The 24,517-nt window shown below is 41.3% G+C and overlaps 1 protein-coding gene across 1 annotated transcript in view; it reads right to left on the reverse strand.

The window, feature by feature from the left end:
- Positions 1-24,517, reverse strand: part of LOC105926742 (calsyntenin-2) — a 400,538-nt gene that overhangs the window by 34,592 nt on the left and 341,429 nt on the right. The window contains exons 9-10 of the mRNA XM_036150228.1: positions 13,378-13,540; positions 5,370-5,536 (exon numbers count right to left, since the gene is read on the reverse strand). Of these exons, the coding sequence (XP_036006121.1) occupies positions 5,370-5,536; positions 13,378-13,540 (330 nt within the window). The remainder of the gene's footprint in view (positions 1-5,369; positions 5,537-13,377; positions 13,541-24,517) is intronic.

Below are 24,517 nucleotides of genomic sequence, written 5' to 3' on the forward strand. Positions count from 1 at the left end.
GAACTAAGGACCTGATCATTCACATCATGATGCAAATCCTGCTAGAAGGTCCCAGAGAGGGTTCCTATACTGTTTTACATCATAGACAGAGCTTTTTAAGTCTAACTGTAGCTCAGGTAAAAGCCCCTCTTCTCTCTGTTCCTCACACTGACCCTGATGATGCTTATTAGAGTAAACCTCCACCTCTCGTCTGGCTGGGCGAACAAGTGATTAGCTGTAACTTACAATTAGCTTATTCTGAGTGGCGTTCAGGTTTCAGCGCTAACTTCTACCTGGGTTATGTTGCCCTGCTTCCTCCACTGCTGCTCTGAAATGAGCTGCGTCCGATGTGGTAAATGACCTGTGCAGTGCTTTATCAAGTTCGTGGACCCCAGAGCGCTTTACACTACACTCAGTCACTCGCGTTCACATGCTGGGGGTGGTGAGCGGCTTCTGTAGCCACAGCTGCCCTGGAGCAGACTGATGGAAGAGGGCCCGCCGTACGATCGGCGCCATCGGGCTCTCTGACCAGCAGCAGCAGGCAAAGTGGTTGAAGGGTCTTGCCCAAGAACACAATGACCGAGTAAATCGGAGCAGGGACTCGAACTGGCAACCTGCCTGTTCCAGGACGCACCCCTGTGCCACTGTCAACCCGTAGATGGCATTGTCCCCTATTGTAGCTCCATTCGAGGTTTCTTCGTTACCAGAAAGGTAGTAATGAAGGAGGCAGGCCGACTGTCCTCGAGTGAACAGCCACTCTGGATTTCTCCAGAAATGACAAGGTGCCATTCCATCCCTGCCTGTGTGCAGAGTTTCACAGACTGTTCCCCGGATTTCTCTGTTTCATCTTGCTGCCGTCGGGCCCCTCATAGGCATTCTGCTACTCTGGACATTGCCTAGTTCCCAGGATTTTTCTGCCTGATCTCTTTTTGTTTGCCTGATCTCCCTTCCCTTATTGTTTGTTATTCAAGTCTGCCTCACGGTAACTTCCCTCGTTACCGGTCCCCCCTGTGAGAAGGAGAAAGGCTGGGCGTGGGGACAACTACCCCACCATGTTAAACCCTTACTAGCTACAGAAATGCCAACAAGAGATCAACAAGATATATCAGCCTGGAGAAAAGACATGGAACCAACTGGAGAGGAAAGAGCAGGACAGAGATGCCTAGAGATCCCTCGTTGGTGACCTATGTCCCAGGAGGGGTAGTAGGCGATAACTAGCTAACTGCCTCACAGACTTGCCTCCAGCCTCAGTCAACCTGCTTGTCACCGCCTGTTGTGAGCTGCCAGCTCTTCACCGCCAGGTTTCTGTTTTGGTTTTACCAGCCAGCACCAAGTTCTGTTTTTTTATTATTAAACTTTTCAAAGCGCAACACGATGTCTGGCTCGAAATTCGGGTTCTCTGTTTACTCTTTGTTTGGGCATTACTCATCTGGGGCTTCTACCCCGGAGGCTCTGCGTGGTTTGAAAACTGTACACCAGGCTGTGCTGAGCAAATTAATTTGGGTTCATCCCCCAAAGTTCCCTAAATATATTATTATTTTACCTTAAAACAACACGCAAGGAAGCAGGTGATTTAACACCATCCACTGACTGCTAAACAGGACTTGGTTTTAGCTTCCATAGGGATGTAGATGGTAGCCTGAGTCCGAGCCTGACCTCCAAAACATAACTCACTTCTAACTCAAAAGCACAAGAAAATCATCTCCAATCTGCTCACATATAGAAATAGGCCGAGTGGTTCTGGGATTGTGTTCTGTGTAGCAATGACTCAGATCTGTAACTTTTAGGGCCAGACGTCTGTCTGGAACTGGAACACTAAAGCGTGTACGCTAAAAAGAACAGCATGCCCAGTGAAGTATGGAGGTGGCTTGATGGCGCTCCGGGGCTGCTTTGCAAACCCAAAAATATTAAGTGGAAACATTCACGCATGAACATCGGGTTATATTACTCAGCAACACTGCCGGGAGCTGTTTTCTGACTATGAATCGTGTTTTCAGTAAGTCGCAACAGCAAAAAGATACTCTTAAGTACTAGAGGGGCTTGGCATAAAGGAGCTGAACACATTTTAAAATGCGGTAGTCATTAAAAGGAGCATTTAGTGTTTAATTTGGAGCAATCTCTTGGGATGTTTACCATCGTTGTTTGATCTGTTTATGACAAACACCTGCTTGGTTCTATATTTTGAGGATAGCCCTGCTTTGCAGTGGGGGCACTGAATAATTTTATGTGGAACTTTATGTGTATCAATATGGATGTATGTGTATCAATATGAACACAATAAGCGGGAAAAGAAATCTGCAGTATCTGTTCCCATTTTGCCGTCCTTCAATGTTCGAATGCAGGAACTTCTTGCTCGTCCAAGTTTAGGAATGTTATTGTGTGTTCCTACCTCAACAACACTGATTGCCACCCAGTCCTTCAAACTGGGTCTTGGCAACAAGGTGACTCTCCATGGAGCTCTCCCCTGTCATTTTCCCATCCACATCGGCCGTTCTCTTGCTGACTCCTCTCAACATTCTGTTTTCTGTCACCACTCTTGACTGTCTACCTCCCTCAGATTCTCCCTCTCCGCAGGTTATTCTACTCTGATTGCACAGTGCCAGCCCTCCACCTGCTTGGATAAACTCTTTCCTTAAGCTTCCTGCACACTTATTGGAGCCACATGAGAGTGTGGCTAAGAAGAAGATATAATGGCACTCTAAAGATAAACTGCACCGGCCCTTAAGAGGATATCCTCCCCTTCTCTCTCATATCCCCACACCTCGTTCCACCTTGTCATCTCAAAAGGTTGCTAAGCATCTCTTCACTGCATCTCAGCACAAGGAGTCCTATGCAAAGAGCGGGCTATAGGACAGAGCATGACTGAAGAGGGGAAGATAAAAAAGAGAGTTAAAGGGGCTGATGGTGGGTGGTTGTGGGGAGGGGGTGGGGGTTTGCAGTTTCAGGTCTGCACAAATCCCCATTTATCTTGTCTGCCCCTTGTCTTCCAGAGTGCAGGGAGATGGATTAGCCGAGTCTGTGCAAAGGGAAATTTGGTTAGAGAGAAAGAAAGAAGCGGATAAGTTCCATGAAAACCAGCTGGTGATTTAAAGTAAAACATTTTTTTCTCTCAAAGTTGAGATCAAAATGTGTGCTTGTGTTTGCATACATCCAAGAAGAATATATGCAAAATGTTGATTCTGTATAGATAGGACAGGTTCCGAGGAAACAAGCTGTAAAGGATTCAGGGCTGCAGAAAAAGCTCGATTTAAAGAAGCATTTTTTATTTTTTTGAAGGAGTAGGTGGAGAAAGATGACTGATGTGACTCCTAGGTCTGCGAGCTGCTGGTTCTGTGTGCAGAGTGTGAAAAATAGAAACAGTAGCAGCAACCAGAACATGATGAATGAGGGCCAGTGGGTGAAAGCCATTAAGACATAGATACACTATGCATGTTTCAATTATATTCACACTTGTTGCATGTTTGTCACATGCATGCATAGTATGTAATGTTTAACTATCAGTTGTTTAAAAGCAATGCCCTCAGCAACACCAATACGGGAAAATGGCAAAAAATAATCCCTGCAGATTTTAGCCAACGAATCATTTGCCATGTAGCAGAAACAAGAAAGCATTTCATTAACAAGCTCACAAATCAACGAGTAAGATTAAGTAGTTTGTTTTGCTCATTCCCTGTGGCAGCTAGCAGCAATGCTAATGCTAGGTTGTATGTAAACAGGAGGTTCATATATCATGGAGTTATAATAGCCTTATATTTCCTTATTTTGCCTTTCTATTGTTTATAGACCTTTTGATCGCTGGGAACAGCATTTCAATTTTGTTGTATTTGTTTACAATGTCAAAAGAAGTACTTTGATTCATACAATTATTCGAACTTAATATTTTATTTACTAATTAAAAAAATCTATTTTTATTTTTTTTATTTAATTTAGTTACCCTGCAATGTTTATTCACAACTCTCTGCATTTGTAACATGATTATGAACAAAGGCGATGTTTGCACTCAAGAAAGCAAACGTAGCCCAACAATGAAGCAAATTACTGCACATAAATTCAGTAAAAGTAGGACACTTGAGATGGGCTGCCATAGAAAGTGAAAACCATATTGTTACTAGCTGCGGTCGTAGTTTTTGGAGGCAGAGGCGTTGTCCTCTTTGAGACTGGGTTTATACGAGAGATGATCTGATCAGGCTCTTGCTTATTGATACTGATTGGTGGTTATCTTTAAAGACCGACCTGCTCATTATTATTTTGACCAATTTTCTAAGCACTATAAAACTTAAAAAAAAGAGAAAAAAAATGTGGTGCAGGCCGGGTATTTTATAGAGGCGATTGTGTTGCATCCAACTGATTATGAAGTATTTCCAAGATCATAAACATTTATGCATCAAAGCATTTGTCTAACCTATGTGAGATTTTTACTTTTTAAAAAGTGCACCAATGTACATAGTGTTGCTTGATTGGTTCTTAGTTTTTACACAATTACTAAAAGAGGAGAAAACAAATGTTCTTTTTTTTTCAAATTTGAATCTGCCAATCGTTGTTTAAAGCATATCAATGAAACACTAGTGGATTTCCACCTCTCCACTCGTCCCATTTTACATTCCCATTTATACAGTCTGGGTTGGAAGAGGAAGTAAAGAGAACTTTAAAAGCCCATGTTTTATTGTTACCGAGCAGCTTTTCAGTATCACAAACATTTGCTTTTTGATCTTTCTATTGCTTATTTTTCTCTCATGACAACAGCTTTTTTTTATTGTGTCACCACAACAATAAAAGCCTGACAACGTAATAAATAGAAAGAGTCTGCACTTCTGATTGTCCCAAATGTCTCTTAGATTGTCCTTCAGCTACCAAGAAAGCATTAAAAGAAGAAAAAATGCCTTTAAGAACTCCTTGCTGTACAAGGCACGAAACCTGAGAGGATCAAGGGAACTAAAATTGATGGTTCCAAAGGTTCAGGCACTTTCAGCTGCGTTGGGTTATGAGGGGAAGGACACAGCACAAGTCCCATCATTCTTATTCTGTGATTGCTAATGTTCGATGGACAAAGGCACCTGAAGGACAGAGAAGTTTAATCACAAAATAAAAGTTAATAGTTCAGAAGAACCTAGTGTTCATTTTTACTATTCAGATATTTAAAAGGGCAAACTGATTTAAACTCAAGTATTAAAGGTTTGTTTAACATTAATTCATGCTGTTATACTTACATACTGAAGCTCATTAGTTACTTTAATCCATTTATTTTTTTTACCTTATTATTCCCTCTCAATTACTGTTTGGTTCCTTTTTCTGTATTTTTAGAGTATACGTGTGTGTGTGTGTGTGTGTGTGTGTGTGTGTGTGTGTGTGTGTGTGTGTGTGTGTGTGTGTGTGTGTGTGTGTGTGTGTACCTTTATACTCTTATCCAAGCTCTCAAGGGAGTTAATGTCCAGTCCCTCTTTGCAGGCCTGCAGACAGGAAATGACTTTCTGACTCTCGATCTTCCCCGGCCGGATGGTGAGTCCCGATAAGCTTCCCCGGAAGTACTGAGTGAACCGAGGCTTGGTGACTTCACCACCTGTAAGCATAAGTAAGAAACCTAAGCATATATGTAATATCTTTTTGTGATAAGAAAATAAAACTTTAATATTTAAGCTTCTGATTAAAGGTAATGTCCAACCTATTCATCCATTTGGTGCAGCTAGTTTGTAGAAAGCCAGAGTCTCCAGAAACAAACCCATACATGCACAAATAAAACAAACTACTTACAGAACAGAAAGCAGGGCTTCAAATCAAAGACCTGGTTTTACATATTTGAACATATGGCTATTTGGTATTAATTAATAATACTGATACATCCAAGTAATATAAGTAGAAAATAACAACTGTAGAAAAATATTCTGGTAGTTTCAGGGGTTGAGTAAATCTATCTATCTATCTATCTATCTATCTATCTATCTATCTATCTATCTATCTATCTATCTATCTATCTATCTATCTATCTATCTATCTATCTATCTATCTATCTATCTATCTATCTATCTATCTATCTATCTATCCTAAGAAGGACCCTCAAGCTCCCAGGCCTCTGGTAGAGGACACGAGCTTGGGAAGTGGAGAACCATCCACCTGCTCAGGAATATGAGGGGTGGGTAAGAGCGCAGTTTTTTCTTTTTTATATTCCCATTTTAAATAATCCAAACATTTCACAATTGTTACCTAGCATTGTCAAGAAGGTTTGCCCTGTTGAACTGAGCAGACCGCAAGATGCTAAAATCAGTCTCCAAACCTTTAAGAAGTTCTTACTACTGTTGATATAAAAGTGCATGCCTTTAAAACCAGAAAGAGTCTGCAACAGTTTATCTTTCAAGGGAAGTGTCCAAGGAGAAAACTTTTGGTCTCTGAGAAAAACATGAATGGCTCACTACAGCTTGCCAGAGAGAACATTGACAAATGCTTCTGGAAAACTGAATTACATGGACACCAGATTAGTGGACATGTATGTCCTTTGTTGTGTTGTATGTGTGTGTGTGTGTGTGTGTGTGTGTGTGTGTCATGACTTGGGATGCTTTTCTCCAGCTGGACCTGGCCAGCTCACCATCATAAGATCCACCATGGACTCCACTTTGTATCAGCTGATGTTTGAGGTAAATATACCAGATTCGACACATCATGTTATCAGGTCAGATTCCAAATCAGCTAACAGACAAGAGGATGCTCTTTTTCTACTCACTCACTGATCCAAGCAATTTGTTTCATTGTGTTAATATTAATAGTACCACCATAATTCCTAACACAGAACTAATTGTTGGCATGCCAAAACAAACACGATTCTCTTTTATCCTTCACCACTTCTGACCTTTTCATTGAAAATATGGATTAAAAATGATGAGAACAAGATAACCAGGTAAAGCACCAGAAGTAATGGGCAAAACTAGCAGGTAGATTGTTAAGCCTTTAATTCTTAAAGACCACATAACGGTTTTACCTCCCAAAGGCGTGATGAAGCAGTGGAGTGCTGCTGTAAGTGATATTCAGCCTCCCAATTCAGGCTAAATAAAGGTAAGGAAAAAGTCAATACATTTAAAGTCTGTCCTCTGAACTCTATAAAGGCCAGAACCAGCAAGAGGAGTCTCCAAACCATTCATTAGCTAAAAGGTTACTGTAGCTCTGGCTATCAAACGTCACCTTTGCATTCCTTTCATTTATCTCCTCCATCTTTCTCTGCTGTTCTTTGGCAGTAATCCACTGGAGCACTAAAAATAAAGAACATTCCTCTTATCCATTATCTGTCTGACAAAATGCAGACTGGCTCATTCATCAAAAATAAATAAATAAATAGAATAAAAAAATTAGGAGGATAAAGTGTAGCAATGACTGAAAGGCAAGGTTTGTAACAGGAAACCAACTTTGCCTATTGTATTTTCTGGCTTCTTTCAAAGCATACCTTTATCATATTTTGTCTCAGGGCACTGTTGCTCTCAAATTGATTGTTGAACACAAACACAATAAAGAACCTTTTTTTGTCTTTGTAAAGGACAAAACAGAGCTGCATGTTTACTGAAAATCCAACATGCTTATTTAATGCTCCATAGTCTTTGATCTAGTTGTGCAAAATCAGACAGACTAAAGTGTTACAGAGGGAGGAATACAGTTAATAAAATTGGATCAGTGTAGCAAATGAGTGCAAGTGAATGGAGGCAACAGTGACGAGCAAACACTGAATCAAAACATTGCACGTGATTATTTCTGATCCTAATCTCTCTAACCGTTGCAAAAACTTTTCACAAGCTCATCGACATATGGAGTGATACACAAGATCATTGCATGGGTTATCTCCTGGCTCTATGCTGTAGATATACACCGATGAGACATTAAATAAAGCAGTCCCCTGTGCAGTCCCACACACAACAAACTTGCACATAATACATACTTTGACCCGTTTTTATCAGAACCAGCTATTGGAGCTCAAGTAGCCCACCTGTTGGATTGAACACCCCGGCTACACCCCAGGCTCTGTCGCCAGTTCTCACCTGTTCCTTCCATCAACAACGTTAAATATACGTTGACCCCAGCAGACTGCGAACGCCTCTCAAGAGCAGTAGTTTTCTAGATGCCCTGATCCAGTTGCTCATATTAATAAGCTTGCCCATATTTCCTGCTTCTAACACGTCACATGAAGAAGAACTCATCAGCGATTCCAACTTCACCCATCAGTGGTCATAATGTTATGTGTTCTGTGTGAATGTCTCTTTTTCTAGACTATAACCTCACATTACAGACTGCTGTTAATTGTCCTCATTTTAAATTCACCATTAAAAATGATTGGAGGCAGATCTCAGATTGATTTTCCTCATGATCAAAGATAAAACAATTTTTCACTGGTTGAGAACAGTCACCAGCACGCACTTGTTCTTTTTTAACATGTCAAGCTTAAGCTGCTGTCTTCTGTTTGTATGTGGTTCAGCTGCTTCTAGTATGTTCCTCTTTTAATCATTTCTGTTAATGTACTGGAAGTGGTTTGGATTTCTGGATGATGTGAAAAACTATGTCTGAGTCCATGTTTTCAACCTGAGGTGTGTGTTACCTCTTGGCGAACAATACAGTCTCACTCTAAAAGGTGTCTAGTTCTTTGAATTTGGGGGGGCTGCTGGAGGACATAGATTAATCTTTGGAACTGGAGTAACTGTGGCTAGACAAGTCCTTTAATCAAAACCTCCGAAACACATTTCACTGAGATCTCAGGTACATTTTATTACTCTTACTACAGGGACTGAAGAAATCAGACAATAAGGCGACACAACTGGCCCCCACTGAAATCACTAATGCGCCTTACTCCACTGGTGTAAAACTCTTACCTGGAATACTCAATGTGTTTGCTGACCTGTAGCTATATAGCACACGGTGGGGGCCATTGAGATCCGTTATCTTACTGTGGGCAGGCATGTGTTATAGCCAGAGGAGTTAAAGTTTGTGCCACAATTCCAAAGGTGTGTTTGAAACAAAGATAACACTGAACATTACTAAAAAAACATAATTTCCACAGTTAAATATGGTGGGTTCTTTTTCCTCAGGTTAATTTATTTATTTATTATTACTTATATGTTTTGTTTACCAAGTGGATGGAAATCTGAACAGCTCCAAATACCACTAAGTTTGACCCCAAATCTGCAAGTTACTGGTACAAAGCTGAAAATGAGCAAGAGTTTTATTTTTTTAGCATCCCAGTGAGTCCAAGCATACATGCACATCAACAAAGATTTTTTTATTTTATTTTGAGGTGTACCTGTCAATCCTACATGTATTTTGGGTGGTAAACTAAGACCAGCCACAAAAAGCAGCTGAAGACAAATGTATCATGCACAGAAGTGGGAACTGTAGCGTGAATATTCTTTTGCTAGAGCCTAACAACACGAGCAATTGTTCTCTGAATTCAAGACGGCGGCCTCTAAGTTTGCAGTCGCTGCGATCCCAGATTGTGTGCTTTTGCAGCATCGTGTGTTTCTGCTTTTCTTTTTGGTTGGCGCAATCGAGCTGGAATAATTTTCCCCGTGGGCAGCTAAATGAAAAGATGGCTATCTCCTCCATCTTTCCTTTCAAGTGGCTGCTGATACCCCACCTGGGTGCTCATGTGAACGTGGAAAGAATAGATCCGATCCACACATTTACCAAATTCACAGCGTCACATATTGAATCCCATACATTAAGCACAACATTTCTGTTATTGTCACGCTTCGCCTGCCCCCTCTTCCAGACTCACTTTTAAGAAGTTCTTCATCTTAAGACGTCCCACTATCTGTCGCACCCTGACAGATGTTATCTATTTAGGATGCGGTCAGGGAATCTATTAAGGTCCCCGGCAGCAGATTAAATGAAAGAAAGTTGAGGTGAGGGTATTAGTAAGACACAGCAGAGAGAGAAGGGTACGGATGATAAAGAGGATGATCATTCCACTTTACTGGGAGCCATTTTATTGCTCTGCGGATCTTCACTCTCTATTATTTTTATTCATCCACAAAAACAGAAACAGATGAGAATGGAAAGGCACTGCTGAGCTGGAAACAGGACTGTTACTTAAGTGTAAGTGAGAAATGTGAGTTCACACTCAGTGCGATTTAGAGTATGTGGATAAATGCATCCATGGCTGTGGGCCTATATTTATTCAATTTACTCTGTATAAAGGTATATCAGTTTCGATTTGTGCTCATATGCAATCACCAGCAGATCGGCCTGCATGCTTGCTGCCGTGGGAAGTTAGGAGGGCAGGCGGCGGTGTGTGATTACACACTCAAGGAAAGAAAAGAAGGTGGCCTGATGATCGTGTTTTTTTCCTAAATACCACACACTTCTGAGAAGGAGCTGGTCAGAGGGTAAATATAGCCCGCATGGAAGAGAAACGCACAGCCAGCACTTACGCTCTGATTTCAGGGAACAAGGCCTGCGTGGGTGGAAGATGCTTTTCCTTCAGAACAGAAGTGAAGGCGTGGAAATGCAAACAGCCACTTATCTAACAGGAGGCTTTGCTGTTGAAAAGATTAAATTCAGAACTCCTAAGGGGAGAGCGTTAAATCGTGTTAATATTTGTCAGACGGAAATCAAATGCGTGGTTGTGCAGGGAGTACGCTTGTGATATACAGTCGTATAAAACAGGCCCCTGAAGCTAACATGTGATGACATATCGCTATTAAACTTTACTTTTAAAATTACTGAGAACAATTACAACTGAAAATACGATTTAAGTATAAGGAAAATGCTGTTCCTGGTGAGGAATACATTTCTGCTTAAATGGCCTAAATTACCTACCGGTGTATCACGTAAGATGCACCTGTTGAAAACTTGGTTACCTTTTTGCAGGACGTCTGCCCTGTTAATAGCTCCCACATTTAGCTAGCTGTGCTCCAGCCTGCTGAAATGATAGTGAACACCATGGGGAGGTTTAAAGAGCTATCAAAGGCCTTCAGAAAGAGGAGTGTGAGTCTGGTATGAGATTTAAAGGGAGCTCAAATGCATGTGAAATCAGATATTCAGATGTAGGGGAAATTGTCCAACTGTAGTGGACATTTCTAACTACTCTCAATATACCCAGACCTGGTCTGGCTGTCCAGGCAAGTTCACCAAGAGAGCAGACGGCAAGATGATACAATGAGTCTCCAAAAAAAAAAAAAACATAAAATGTCATGCCATATTTACAGCAGGCTTTTATTCCTGTAAATATGAAATTAAAGCCTGTACAATTAAAGAGACATGAGTTACACCACCATAGCGCACATGCGAACAAGTCTGAAAGACCTAACCCGGGGGCTAGGTTACAGTTTACCAGAGATTATGTAGACAAAGACCAGAATCTGAGAACTATTGTTCATTGGACAGATTAGCCTAAAACTGAAATATCTGGATGCAAGCACTGACGGCATGTCTGGTGTTAACCAGAAGCAGCGTACCCACGAAGAGAACCTCATCCCAACTGTGAGGCATGGAGGAGGAAGTATCAAGGTTGGCGGATGCTTTGCTGCAGCAGAACTTTGCCAGCTAACCATCACACAATCCACCATGTGTATCAAAGGGTGATTGAGGTGAAAAAAAAAAAAAACTGGACCATGTAGCATGACAATCATACCATGAGATCCACAAGGACTAGCTAAGAATTAAGAAATGGAGTCAAAGCTCTGATATTGGTCTCACCGAGATGCTTAAGGGTGACTTGAAGCAGGCTGTGCATACAAAAGACCCCTCAAACATCTCACTGCTGAAAGGGAGGGGGGAACCTTCCTGGTTGAATGATGCCAAAGACTGGTAGACGGCTACACTGAAGATATTTCGCCAAAGGTGGTAAGACTTGTTTGTAGGAGTTAGGGTGTCCTAACTTTTATCCCGTTAAAGAAATGCATATCTGTGGATGTCCTTCAACGTGACGGTTCCTGTTTCTTTTCCAGAATTAAATAAAGAAATTAAGTTTTAATGGACTACATAAATTCTTTCTCATGACTATATTGTAATGTTACCAGTTGTTGATCTTATTTGCTCATACATGATACACTTCTTTCTGTCTTAGTCTGCTACTGACACTTTCATTATCAAAGCACAAATAAAATCCTGGCTTTCTTCTGGTGGGTGAAGCTTTTTTTTTATTTAACGCACAAATGATCATGCTGCTAAACATGAAATCCTACATGTTAGCAGCTGCTGTAGATGTCAACATCTGGTTTCCTTGCAGATTTTACACACTGGCTGATGCTCTCGAAATCCCGTCACATTAAACCGGAACGGCTCCTTTGGGTAAACACATGAAATACAATAATTCCACCAGAAATTTATTTGCTGTGGTCCAAACAGAATCTGTTCTCATTAGACAATGCTCACCCGCCATTTGTGGGTTACGAACCATGAAATTAAATCATTAAATTGAATTAAATACAGCGGACTATCACTGTACTGTTTAGAGCCGACAAATCTTTTACTCGCTCCACAATCACACTCCATCAAGCCGTTTACTGAGAGAACTTTATATCGGACTCTGAATGTTTTTTTTTTTTTTTCCCTGTTTATTTTCTATAAACCCCACCAGTAGGCTAGAAAATGCAGATAATCACTCCGCCAATTCTGCTCTGAAAATGGGTTCAGAGCAGAAGCTTCAGGAGTCAGTCAGACAACAGATGAGCTCATCTTTGCAATCAATATGGCAGACACTAACAGCTTAGTGCTTTGAAAAGGCAATCTGCTGTGGCTAATGGCTTATGTTAAGATTTCAGTAGCGCCTTTATGACTCTTAACTGAGGCTTAGCCCCAATTGTAAAACAGCTGCAATACTCCCTTAACTCCCCATTCAATCCGAGCCCCTTTTAATCTTCCCAAAAGCACGTCGTGCTGTGTTCACTGAAAGAAAAGGGGGAGGGCGAGGAGGAAGAAGAGGAGCGAGGCGGCGCGGGGTGGGGCGCTCTCTCGCCACAGATGAAAGTGACAAAAGATGACCCGCTTCGCTCTCTCGCACAGAGGGATATCTTCATCTGAGGCAGAGCATCGCTGGGCAGCTCTTTGCTCTGTCAGATCAATGGTGGTATGCACAGGGGGTTAAAAACTCCCTTTTCTTCTGTCTGTGTCCAATTAGAGGCAGCTATCAGTTTAGAGGACACTTTAATAGCGGGCCTTCATTCAGACTAGGTCAGTGCTTTGTCAAAGGCAGACTAAGGGCTCTTCTTAATTACATTGTTCATTCAAGGCCAAAGAACATGGTCCACACTTAGCGCCTCCCTGAAAGTAATACTTCAGCATTATTAGCAGCAGAATCCCTAAAACCCAAATAATGACCTTGACTTTTACTGAATGTCCAAACTTTTCGCTCCGTTGAAACTCTTTCCCAGGATTGACGCGTGAACTGAATGTGTCCTACAGCGTCATCGTCGTCATCATCATCACCATTACCTTGCCAGCAGGCACCGACTGTGAGCTGCACGTCAATCTGCGACGGGTGGATGGGCCAGTCGTCCGTCACCAGGTAGGGATCGTAGGTGACTCCGTCCACATAGAGCGTCACCACCGGAAACTCCACGTTTATGACGTAGTAATGCCACTCCTTGTCGCATATCTGAAAGGAAGGGAAGCACGTGAAGAAGCTCGATCAATGCATGGTCTGTTTATCCTACAGATCTAGCTCAGAAAAGTGCTTCACATTCGCTGTGTGAAGCACTTTTCAACAAATCTGCCTCTTTTAAGGAAATTAGCTTGATTATGACTTTGATGTCCTCAAGGGAGATTCAGTTTTTCTCAAACCGTTTGATGGATCTGTAAGAACAACACCATGCCAACACCTTCCACTTCAATACAGGTGAGTGGAATTCCTTTAGGTTTTTAACACAAACTGGCTCAGCAGCATGAGAAACGTGAAAATAAAGCAAATGCAGTGGAGTGAGTTCCAGTGTTACATAGGGAATTCTAAAATGGTCTAATATGCTTTCTTACCTAGGAATGATTGATTTGTTTTCCATATTTTGCAGGTTGATTTTAAGGGTAACATTGTTTTTCCCAAATAAAACTTAAACAGAGATGTAAATTAAGTTACTTTTACTTGCCGTGTCTACAGGCCTTCAAGTAAAGTTTTTTTTTTCTCTGCCTGTTCTGCCCCAAACAGCAGAGGCATTGTTTTATAAATGCATTTCTCTTTTATGTAGACTGTTAATGGATAAAAATGTAGATCCAAATGAACTGATCAAAGGCCCTGCTGTGCTTTTTGATATACTTAAACTTCCAACCCGTTGAAACATATAAATGAATCAGAGGAGCTTTGAAGCTTCTTTCAGCGGGCTTTTGCTTTTCATGTTTAAATTACTCAGTTACAGCTTTCAGTATTCACTCAGAAACCCTTCAACGTTGAAAAAAAAAGAAAAGGGATAGTTTATGGACGTCTTAGTTTCCTCTGTGTGAAATGCTCGCTGCAGAGCGTTAGCACCTCGCCGGTCACGCCTTTTAGCAAACACGCCTCACCGAGTGGTTCTCCAACGTGCTTCACCGTTTACCCGGCCTCGCCGCGTGTTTTAATCGCAGCGGCTTGACCGCGTCAGCCTGTCGCACTCTCCATCCCCTCTTCTCTACTTTAGGACCTGCACTTCAGCTGTGGCAACGCTCGTCAGGCCGCGCTTCTCCTCTCTCAGCCGTATAACCTGGGACAGCCTCTGAACACTCAGCCTTTGCTAACCTCCCTCTTTAATGAGGAGCGCTCAGCAGCCTGCTTATTAACACCATGCTAGCACGGCAGATGGGAGTTCTAATCAATGCGGTTCATTTTCCCAGTTATGGAGGAGCGAGGTACAACATCTGGCCTATTGATAATCATTCTGCACAGCTGCTTCGCGCGCTTGCTGTGAGTTGATCTGCCGAGACGATAGTCGAGGGGGATAATCCTGTTAGGGTTTTTGACGGTGCTACAGATGTGATCGAAACTAATGGGATTGACTTTAATTAGCTATTTAGGATGTTAGGATACCATCAAACATAGACTAAACCTAACACGTACAGTTTCACAGCTCCGTTTTCTCCTATAACGGTGTAGTCACTTTTTGAGTCCTTTTGGAAATGCTATTGAGCACGTTCTCAAAACAGGTAAAATGTTTTTAAATCTTTAATGTCTCTATAAGAGAGAATTTATTGCCCTTATTTTAATCTAGCAAATCCTGTTACCCAGCTGGAATGCAACTTTGTGTACTGCCATGCACAAACACTAATTCCTTTTTCACTTTTTGCTACTCAGCATTTCAAAGAGATCTCAGGCCCATCTGGGACTCAAGACCCTAGCGGGTGACTTCTTCTAGAAGGCTTCAAAGGGGGAATGGTGCAGCAATATTGCCCAAGAGGCTGTTGTCTGAGCAGGCCTTTGATGACAGTTTGGAGAGTTCTCTCTGGACTAGAAGGAGGAAGAGAAAAGCATGGCCGCGCGTGTCAACAGAAGGCAGAAGACCCAAGAGGGGGAAAAAAAAACAAGAAGCTCTAAGAAACAAAATCTCAATATCTACAAAAGGTACATATTCTGTTCAGACTAGAGTTTACAAGGTGGTTAGTGAAAGAGGTTTTAAAACATTTCAGGTACATTATGCTTTTATAGCGTCGATTGCCAAGTAATTTTTGCATAGAAACCATGTAAAAGGCTGATTGACAGCAGCGGCGAAGACATTTGCTGTCTGCAGTGACATGAGACAATGCCAGAATACACACACACATCCAATCATCATTAGTATAAAATAAAAAGGAACTCATTCAATACGGTTTAATTTTATATCTCAGACCAGGACCTTGAGTATCTCTTATGTAAGAAATTAGATAACATGATGAGTGATGTCAGAAATCTTCTAGCGAGCTTCGGAGACAAACGGTAACGGCAGCTTTGCGTTCCCACTCTGAAATCCAGTGCTAGTGAGAGGTATAAGCATATTCATCATGGTCATGAATGCTGCATTATTTTTGAGGTTTGCACATTTAAAACATGAAATGTCAGCAGAATTTCAAAAACTAGAACAGGATCAGAATTATTGAGGATCTTCTCTAATTCCACTGTCAAACATTTCATGTTGAAGCCAGAGATTTGCATACACTCTATAAAGAAACCATTTTCTTTCTTATCGTCTGACTGTCACTTAGACTGAATATTTCCTGATTAGGATAAAAATGTTTTTATGTAATAAAATGCAAGAATAATGAGTGAATAATGAGATTTTTTTGTTAGCTTCTTCAAAGTCTGTGTACAATGAGTATGCTAATCCCTTAAAATATTCAGGGTAGTGCAAACCATGATCTCATGGCTTTGAATGTTTCTTTATTATCCAACAAATTTTAAGGTAAAAAGAGGCACCCCTGTGAATGTATTTTAAGACCACATTAAAACAAACTGCTTTTTTAGAGACATGATGTAAAAAAAAAAATAAAAAAAAATAATGAATCAACAAATATTTCAGAAAGAGAATTGTAGACCTTCACAAGCCTGGTTCGTCCCTGAGTACACCTTACAGATGTGTAAAGCTGCAGCCAAATTCAAACAATTATATACAAGTATGAAACAGGGCAGTCAAACTTTTTTATAGTTGCAGGCCACACACTATCAGGTAGGAGGGTGAACCTATGCTGGTGCCTGAGCCCCAGAGGGGAGAATTTTGAAAAATAGAGTCTCGCTGATGTATTTTGGAAGCTTTCAAGACAGGTGATTATTTAAACAATAGAGTCAGAGTGCATGTTTTAAATTGCATAAAAGGCAAAAAAAGAAGTAAATTCTTCAAAAACAACCTTCGTTTTTTATTATTATTCTTAAAACGTTATTTTTTTACATGATGGTATCATAATGTTTTAACAAGGTAAGGTAATCTCCATTTGCATAAAATTAGTTTAATTTGAATTAATAGCACCACATAAAACAGATCAGATTAGGTCTATTCATCTTATTATTATTATTCACAGTTCTGTTCTAAAAACGATCGTAACATTTCTTCACGAACAAAGTCGAATTTTTATGATAAAAATACAGGGTTGGAATTTGAAATTGAATTTACGTGTTGAATTTATTTCAGTCATATCGCTCTTTCGAAATCTCTTATCTCAGTTTAATTTCACTTGCACTCATCACACACAATATCATATCATCGGTGAAGATTCTAGAGACTAACACAAAATGCATTCCCTGAAAAACTTTGATAATTTGCTGCTGTAATATTATATTATATGTAATATTATATATTTTTCAGAATAAAAAGCTAACAGATGTGCATAATCAAAAAATATCAGAAATACAATTATAGAGCATTCAGTATTGTAAAAAATCCCACGCTGTTTCTGGATAAATACATTACTGTATGAGTTAAGTTCTATTCCGTTTTATGCCTCTTTCCTTGTAAGTTTGAAATGTCCCATGCTCCTGAATGCACCATAGCTTTCTGACGCTTGCAAAGGCATCACACTGGTCTATGAACGCTGTGCTGTGTAGATGCACGTTTGATCTTCCGCTTAAGACAAAGCTGTGCAGTTTCAAATTTCACGTCGGCTCTCACGGTTTATTGTTGTGTGTAAATGACAAGAGACCACAACAAATAAATCAGCCGTACTTCGGATAAAAACTTTGAATTTAATGTTGTTCATAACACCCGTAGCCCTGCGACAGACTGGTGACCTGTCCAGGGTGTACCCTGCCTCTCGCTCGGTGAACGCTGGAGATAGGCACCAGCAACCCCCGCGACCCCATTAGGGATTAAGCGGGTCAGAAAATGGATGGATGGATGGATAACACCCGTAATTTTGTAAACAAATCTGCCAAATAACAACAGTTTTTTCCCACTAGAGGTTTAATAAAACCTTTTGATATCATTAATTTAAGAACAAGTAACTGCGTTGGTCACATTTTATTCCGTTTTCTTTGTCGATATTCAGTTGTACAGAGCGAGGCGCGCTCCCGCGACAGGGGATTCATATCTCAGCAGGGATGCACTTTTCGGCATAACACCGGTCTGTGTTTTGATCGGAAAAGTAGCATCTCGGTTGGAACCAGGAACCCAATCACTCGTTAATGATTGATGCAGATGCTAAGGTGATTTTTGGGATGTATAATCGGGGAAATGTAGGCGGTGGCAAGAGCTGCTATAGACGGCGATTTGCCGCCGTTGACCGGCTACTTTTGTCTGCCCTGATGAACACCATGATAATTTAATTTATTAATCTATTTACAAACAGATGTTATATAAATATTTATAATGTGCAATTAATGAGGAACAGTTTATAAAAGGGCCACCTCTGAAGTTATACAGCTTGTAATCAGGGACCCATACACTGACATCACAACAGAACAACATAGCAAGCGAAGAAATCAAACTTATAACAGCATGATGGCTGGGCAAAAAATGGCCAGCCATCATGCTGTTCAGGAAAGAGAGAAGTTCTCTTTCGTAGAGATAAATCTTTTTGGGCGTTCAATGTGTGCATCAACGTCAGAAGAAAAAGCAATAGACCTTGTGCTGGAAGAGGAATGTTATTGCCCACAGGGAAACATTTCCTGGAACAATGTGTTGAAAGGCCACTTAGTGGGAAAGACGGCATTACTCCAAAGGCAACATAATAGACCAGATTAGTGTTTTCAAATGCACAACGGCGCAAAAGTGGTCGAAATGTTTCTCCAAGATGGCACTTGTTGTGTTTTGCTGCCAGATGAAGAGGGAAACCTCCCAAAACACATGGCACAATGAGGAAGGAACACAACGTCGTAATACGGAAGCAACGTTTCAAGTCATCAGTAAGGAAGTTGCAGCTTGGTCTTCCAAACTTGTCAGTGACCCAAAGCAATACAGCCAAGTTAGTTACAAAGCTACAAAGTCAATACTTTGGAGTGAGGATCTCAAAACTTTGATATCAGTTCCAGGGAATATCGTTGGGCACAGCTGAAGAACTTGTGTGAACATTTCTACTGACCAGTTCTGTCAGGATGAGTGGGCCAAAATACCTATGACCTATTGTGAGAATTTATTTCTGACTTTGAAGAAAAAAAAAATCTAAAACCGGTCTCTCATTATTCAACCATTTATTAAATTATTTTGTAATCCTCACTGCTAGAAAAATTGAAGGGGATAATCTGGTTTTATGTCCAACAGCAAGAAAAAAGGTTATGCGTCTTATTTTACAGTTTATATAAATATGTGTATTCATCTGCATGTACATCTCTACTAATATTTGAAGAGATCTCTTCCTGGGGGCGGAGGGAATGGGCTCAGCATTTCCTGGAAACCTGAGATGTCTCAGCTGTGATGCTATTAAACCACTTTCATAATTCCAGATAATACTGGGATGGGACATGTACAGATCGGTAAATCCTGCCGTCTTTTATTTCTATATCAGGAATGTCATTTTAAGAGATTCACAGACACTGCCTACCTAACATAGCACATCAGATGATCTGTAAAAATGTTTATACGACAAGTGTAAAAATGTCAATATAGATGTGTTGAATTTGTTTTTCCATGTGTGGTTTACTTCTTTTTAAATTAATGAGTGACACGTAAATGGTTGAAAAAGAACTGCAAAATATTGGGTATAGCAGGGAGGCGCTATATTGCTGCATTGCATGTATACAGGCCCCCGTATTGTGTGTAAATGTGGGTATGCCCTCGTATTGGCCATGATCGGTCAGAAACAGGTCTGCAGCAATTTGATTTTATTGGGGTTTCCAAAAGCTTCAGCTGAAAATTGACCAAGGAACAGCATCATGTAAGGGAGCAAAGAATCACAGATAAAGGTCACGTTCTTGTGGCGAAACTTACAGTGAGGGATGACTGATTATTATTATTGTTATTATTATGAATCTTTAATATTTTAAAGATATAAAACATAATATTTTATCTTCTGTAAAACACTCTTCATTCTGTCGTCATTCACCATTGTACAATGGGTATCTAATAAATTCTCAAAGAAATTAAAAAGCACATCAACACCCATTTCTTTCTTTTAAAGCCTCAGGTCTCACGCTCTTTCTCTTCACCTGATAATAACCTGCTGTAGATGCATTTTGCTCAGGTCCAATTTGTTCTCTTCTCTCAGGGAGATTTGTAGACACGCACATAATAACATTTGGTTGTTAGAAATTCATAAATTATAAGCTCGTCCTTTATACAATAACACAACAAACAGAGTATAATAATACGTAACAACAAAATAGCAGAAATATCGTTGTAAATGAAGGAGAAAAAATATCAACATCCTGAGTTACTTTTGTAATTTGTAAGTTTTGCAAGATTCCGAAAATGGTTAGCAATATCCTGCAAGTGCTTGTTTTGCAATAGTGTCTAGCTGAAGATCAGAAAAAGAAAACTTTTGTCACTCACAATGTGTTATAGAGTAGCCTACATAGGAGACTACATTTGAAAACAGTACATAGCCTGAAACATTTTTTATTTTAAGCCCCCTCAAAAATTTATTAACATTTTGAGCGCTGAAGTATTCCTGATTATATAACTAAAGCTTCTTGCTTATTTTAATGAACATTTTATTGCTTGTGTGTGAAAGAAATGGAAATGATCGCAACCTCAAAGCTGTATAGTAAAACCACAGTTCATTTGTGCGTGCACACATGCATCCTTTGCACGTTCATTTGCAAAACACAGTAGAATGGAGAGTAAACACACTGCTAATAAGGTAAAACCAGAACCTCTGCAGCGTGTGACAGCTAAAACATCAGTCCAGCACCATTAAGTATTCACTTCAAAAACCTAAAAGGTGATGTTCAATTTCAGTAGAGCACTGCTGTCTTTGCTTGCCTGTGAAAATGAAGCACGAAGTTTCCCATTCCCCAAAGCCTCCACTTCCCCGTGTCTGTGTTTGATGCAAATTGACAGATGGAAGAAATGAATGAGGAAAAAATAAAAATAACCACACAAACAAAGGAGAGGGAGGACTCGAAACAACCAGAAGACAATGAATAGAAAGTGATAGAGGTGGAGAACGAAGACAGCACACATCAAAGGACCCTTCATCATCTCTTGGGGCACTTGTCGGGTGAGACGAAAACAAAAGTTCTATTGCCTCCCTCTATCACACTCTTTCTCTCTGTAGTTTATTTGCTCTCCTTTCACGGTGTCCTTTCTCGCCAATAGAACTTGACTGTGGGAGTTGTTGCTTTAAGTTCTTTGGAGTTGAAAGGCTCAAGAAGATCTGTCGCCCAAACCATCATTTTAACTTCAAATAAAGGATGAAAAATGAGATAGCAGGATGGAGAGATGAGGTGGTGTGAGATAGAAAAATGACCAATGGAGGGGCGGGGGGGGGGGGGGGGGGGGGGGGGTGGAATATACACTAATCCCAGCTGAAGAAAAAGGAAAGGATAAAAAATAACAAGCAAAAAACTGCATTTTGATAAATATTTTTCTTAAGAATGTAGCTCAGAATATAGAATACAAACATTTTAGAAAGCATAATTATTGTTTTTAGAAAGCTAAAAAAGGAATAACCCATGGTGAAGACAGGGCTGCAATAATCCATTCAACTAAAGATAATGGATGCATTTTCAATCAGAATTCAATTCTGAAAATGTTCTTCAGTTGATAGACGGCCAACTTTGTAATTGTCAATATGCGCTTCTGTGCATTTCTTTTTTCATTCTTTTTGTGGCACTAGTGGCTTTTAATGAAAATCAGCTGAGAGAGTGGGGGCAGACCGGAGTCGAACCTGGAAAGGCCAAGTCTAGGACTAAGGACTCCGTATTGTCAGGATTCTGTGTACCGTGCTCCACTAACTCTGTTCCACAGGTGGCTGTTGTTGACTGGTGGGCGTGGCCCGCACCTGCAGCTCATTTAGGCTGCTCTACTCAAGCGCACAGTCAGCTGGAAGACGCCAGAGTGTTACCCCGTTGTGGTATGCCTAAGCCTTTGTCCTGTCGACTGATCTCCGTACCTGTGAGTTTTTTTGAAGTTCCTGATCCCTGGCTCTAACTATGTCTCCTGTCTTCTTCGGTTTGTTGTGCTCTGGATTTACTCATACGTGTTGTCTCCGTGCGCTGAAGACCAGCTCCTGAATCCCTGCTGCTCAGATTTTGCTCCTGCGTTCTCCTCGAGCCCATTTGGTATTACCAAGCCGGACAAGAGACCCCCCCTCCTGGATTCACCCTGGTTCTTCCAGCGGCTCCTCCTGCATGCCTCCGCTGTGGTGCTGCTCGGGCTCCCCGCCTGTGTCCCATCTGCCAGCTCACCTGTCGCTCAGCCATCTCCCTCCATCAGACAACATACGGTCACAGAACTCCTTCTTCCACTCATCCTCCCCGGATAGGTCCTTCCTACCAAGCGGTAAGCAGAGCTAACCTGACAACAGCCAGCTGCATGTATCGCTCCGCCGAGCTCCACTCACATACATCTGGGACACCGCTCCTTGAAAGTGATTTCCCCAACCAAATTTTTGGTCTGGCCAATTAGGACGCAGGGCGGGTGTTTCATGGATGTGACGTAGTGGAGAAGCCACCGTGAGATTCCAACAACAATGGCGGCTCGCATCGAGGAAGCAAGCGTTAGCATTGATGCTGCTATTTCTTCCGTGTTGTCCAATCTACCTAATATTGTTTCATTAAAAGAACATCAGAGAACGGCTCTGAAGGCTTTTGTTGGTGGAAACGATGTTTTCACCCTTCTCCCGACCGCATTTGGCAAGTTTTGTTTTCCGGGGCGCAGACGCGGACGCGCAGCGCGGACGCGCCCCGGAGCGGTTAGCAGTTAGCACGAACCATGTTAGGAGGCCTTTAGTCCTCAACGCGGTCAGCCCGGGATCGACTCCGACCCGCGGCGCTTTGCCGCCTGTCTCCCCCCCCCCCCCCTCTTCCTGTCAGCTCACTGTCAATAAAACGCGTGCCACTACAGTGTTTCCCGCAGGAAGTTGCTTATGCGAGGCGGGGGGGGGGTGGTGGATGACTTTTTCTCCGCGGACCGGCTCGCGGAGCGGGGGGGGGGGGGTGTGGACGACACGTTTTCCGCGGCCGCCTCGCCAAGATAGCGCTGCGGGAAACCCTGCACTAGAGCCGCAAACACATAAAAAAATAAAAAAAGGTTTTTTTTTTCTCCGCGTCTGTCTCATCAGCGTCACGGGTTAGCTTCGGTGTGACTGGTTGAAATAGCACATCGATAAAGATGACAGACAAGTGGCTTATCCAATCATATGCAAGGAGTTTTGATAAGACCCAGCCTTCAGTAAAGGCAATGCCTATGGCGGTGTCCCAGATGGATGTGAGTGGAGCTCGGCGGAGCGATACATGCAGCTGGCTGTTGTCAGGTTAAAGCAGAGCAGCAACCATGTAGATTTTCCTGGTTCGATTTTTATTTAATTCTATATCCTCTTTCTTCCCGCAGTACTCTTCGCTCTGACGTTCCGACCTCGCCTGCTGCTTACCTTGTGTGCTTTAGATTTGTGTTGAGCCTAAATAAAACATCTTTAACTGTCCTCCGACTGTGTCTGCATGTGGGCCAAACACCCTCAAAACATGACACGTACATAGGTTGCACACACTACCACTGCACCACCGAAGCACACCGATGAGGGATTTATAATTGCAATAATGGAAGCGGTGTGGTGACTCTTGATCACTCTTCCTTTGGTTCAAATGAATTACTTCACTTTGTTTTTATCCAATTGAAAAACCTTATGGCACTTCCACACATTGATTGGTTATATGCATCTACTCCATCCTTGAATGGGTTCTAATTCACTTGGTGACATTGTGATATAGAGCTGTCTGTTGAGTGCATCGTTATGGTAATGTGTGTTAGTCATAATTCTAGCTGGTGGGAGTATGTAGATATTAAATAGGAGGTTTCCCAAGATGGAACTTTGGGGAACCCCACATGAGAGTTTTGTCAGCTCTGATGTAAACTTACCCATTGACACAAATAAGTCCCTGCCTTGCAAGTGAGATTCAAACAAGTGAAGTACTGTAGGAGAAAGACCGTTCCAGTTCCCTAGTTGCTCCGGTGATATACGATGGTCAACAGTGTTGAATGCTGCGCTTTCGTCCAATAATATCAGCCTTATGGTTCTTCCACAGTCTGCATCTAGGCGGATGTCTTTGAAAACCTTGACAAGGTCTCTGTACTGACGAGACAAAGGAGCTTGTCGTTGTTAAGAATGTTACAACTGTTGAAACACTGTTTTGATAACTTTACAAATGAATGGAAAATTTGAAATAGGCCGATAAATTTGCAATTGCAACCTGTCCAGATTGTTCTTTTTCAACAGCGATTGCCGATTTCAAAGTCTTGGGAAAACAGACAAAAGGGTTGAGTTTAATATTTGCATCAAATCAGACACAATGACAGTAATGACAATAACTTTCTTAGCAAGAGGAGGAGCTTTATTGATGGATAATTTCTACTAAGCTTTTGAATTGATTAGCTGGAATTGTGTCATTTTGTCAACATTTTTTTTGACTGGACACAGCATTGGTATTGAACTGTTCAGATCCCACCGACACAGGAGGGTTTGTTGACCTGTCAACTGTTGCTAAAACGGCCCAAGCATTATTAATGCTTTCGTTGAGGATTTCAGAGTAGAATGATCTATTTGCATATTTCAG

The sequence above is a fragment of the Fundulus heteroclitus genome, chromosome 18 (genome assembly GCF_011125445.2).
Source record: "Fundulus heteroclitus isolate FHET01 chromosome 18, MU-UCD_Fhet_4.1, whole genome shotgun sequence".
NCBI classification, from domain to species: Eukaryota; Metazoa; Chordata; class Actinopteri; order Cyprinodontiformes; family Fundulidae; genus Fundulus; species Fundulus heteroclitus.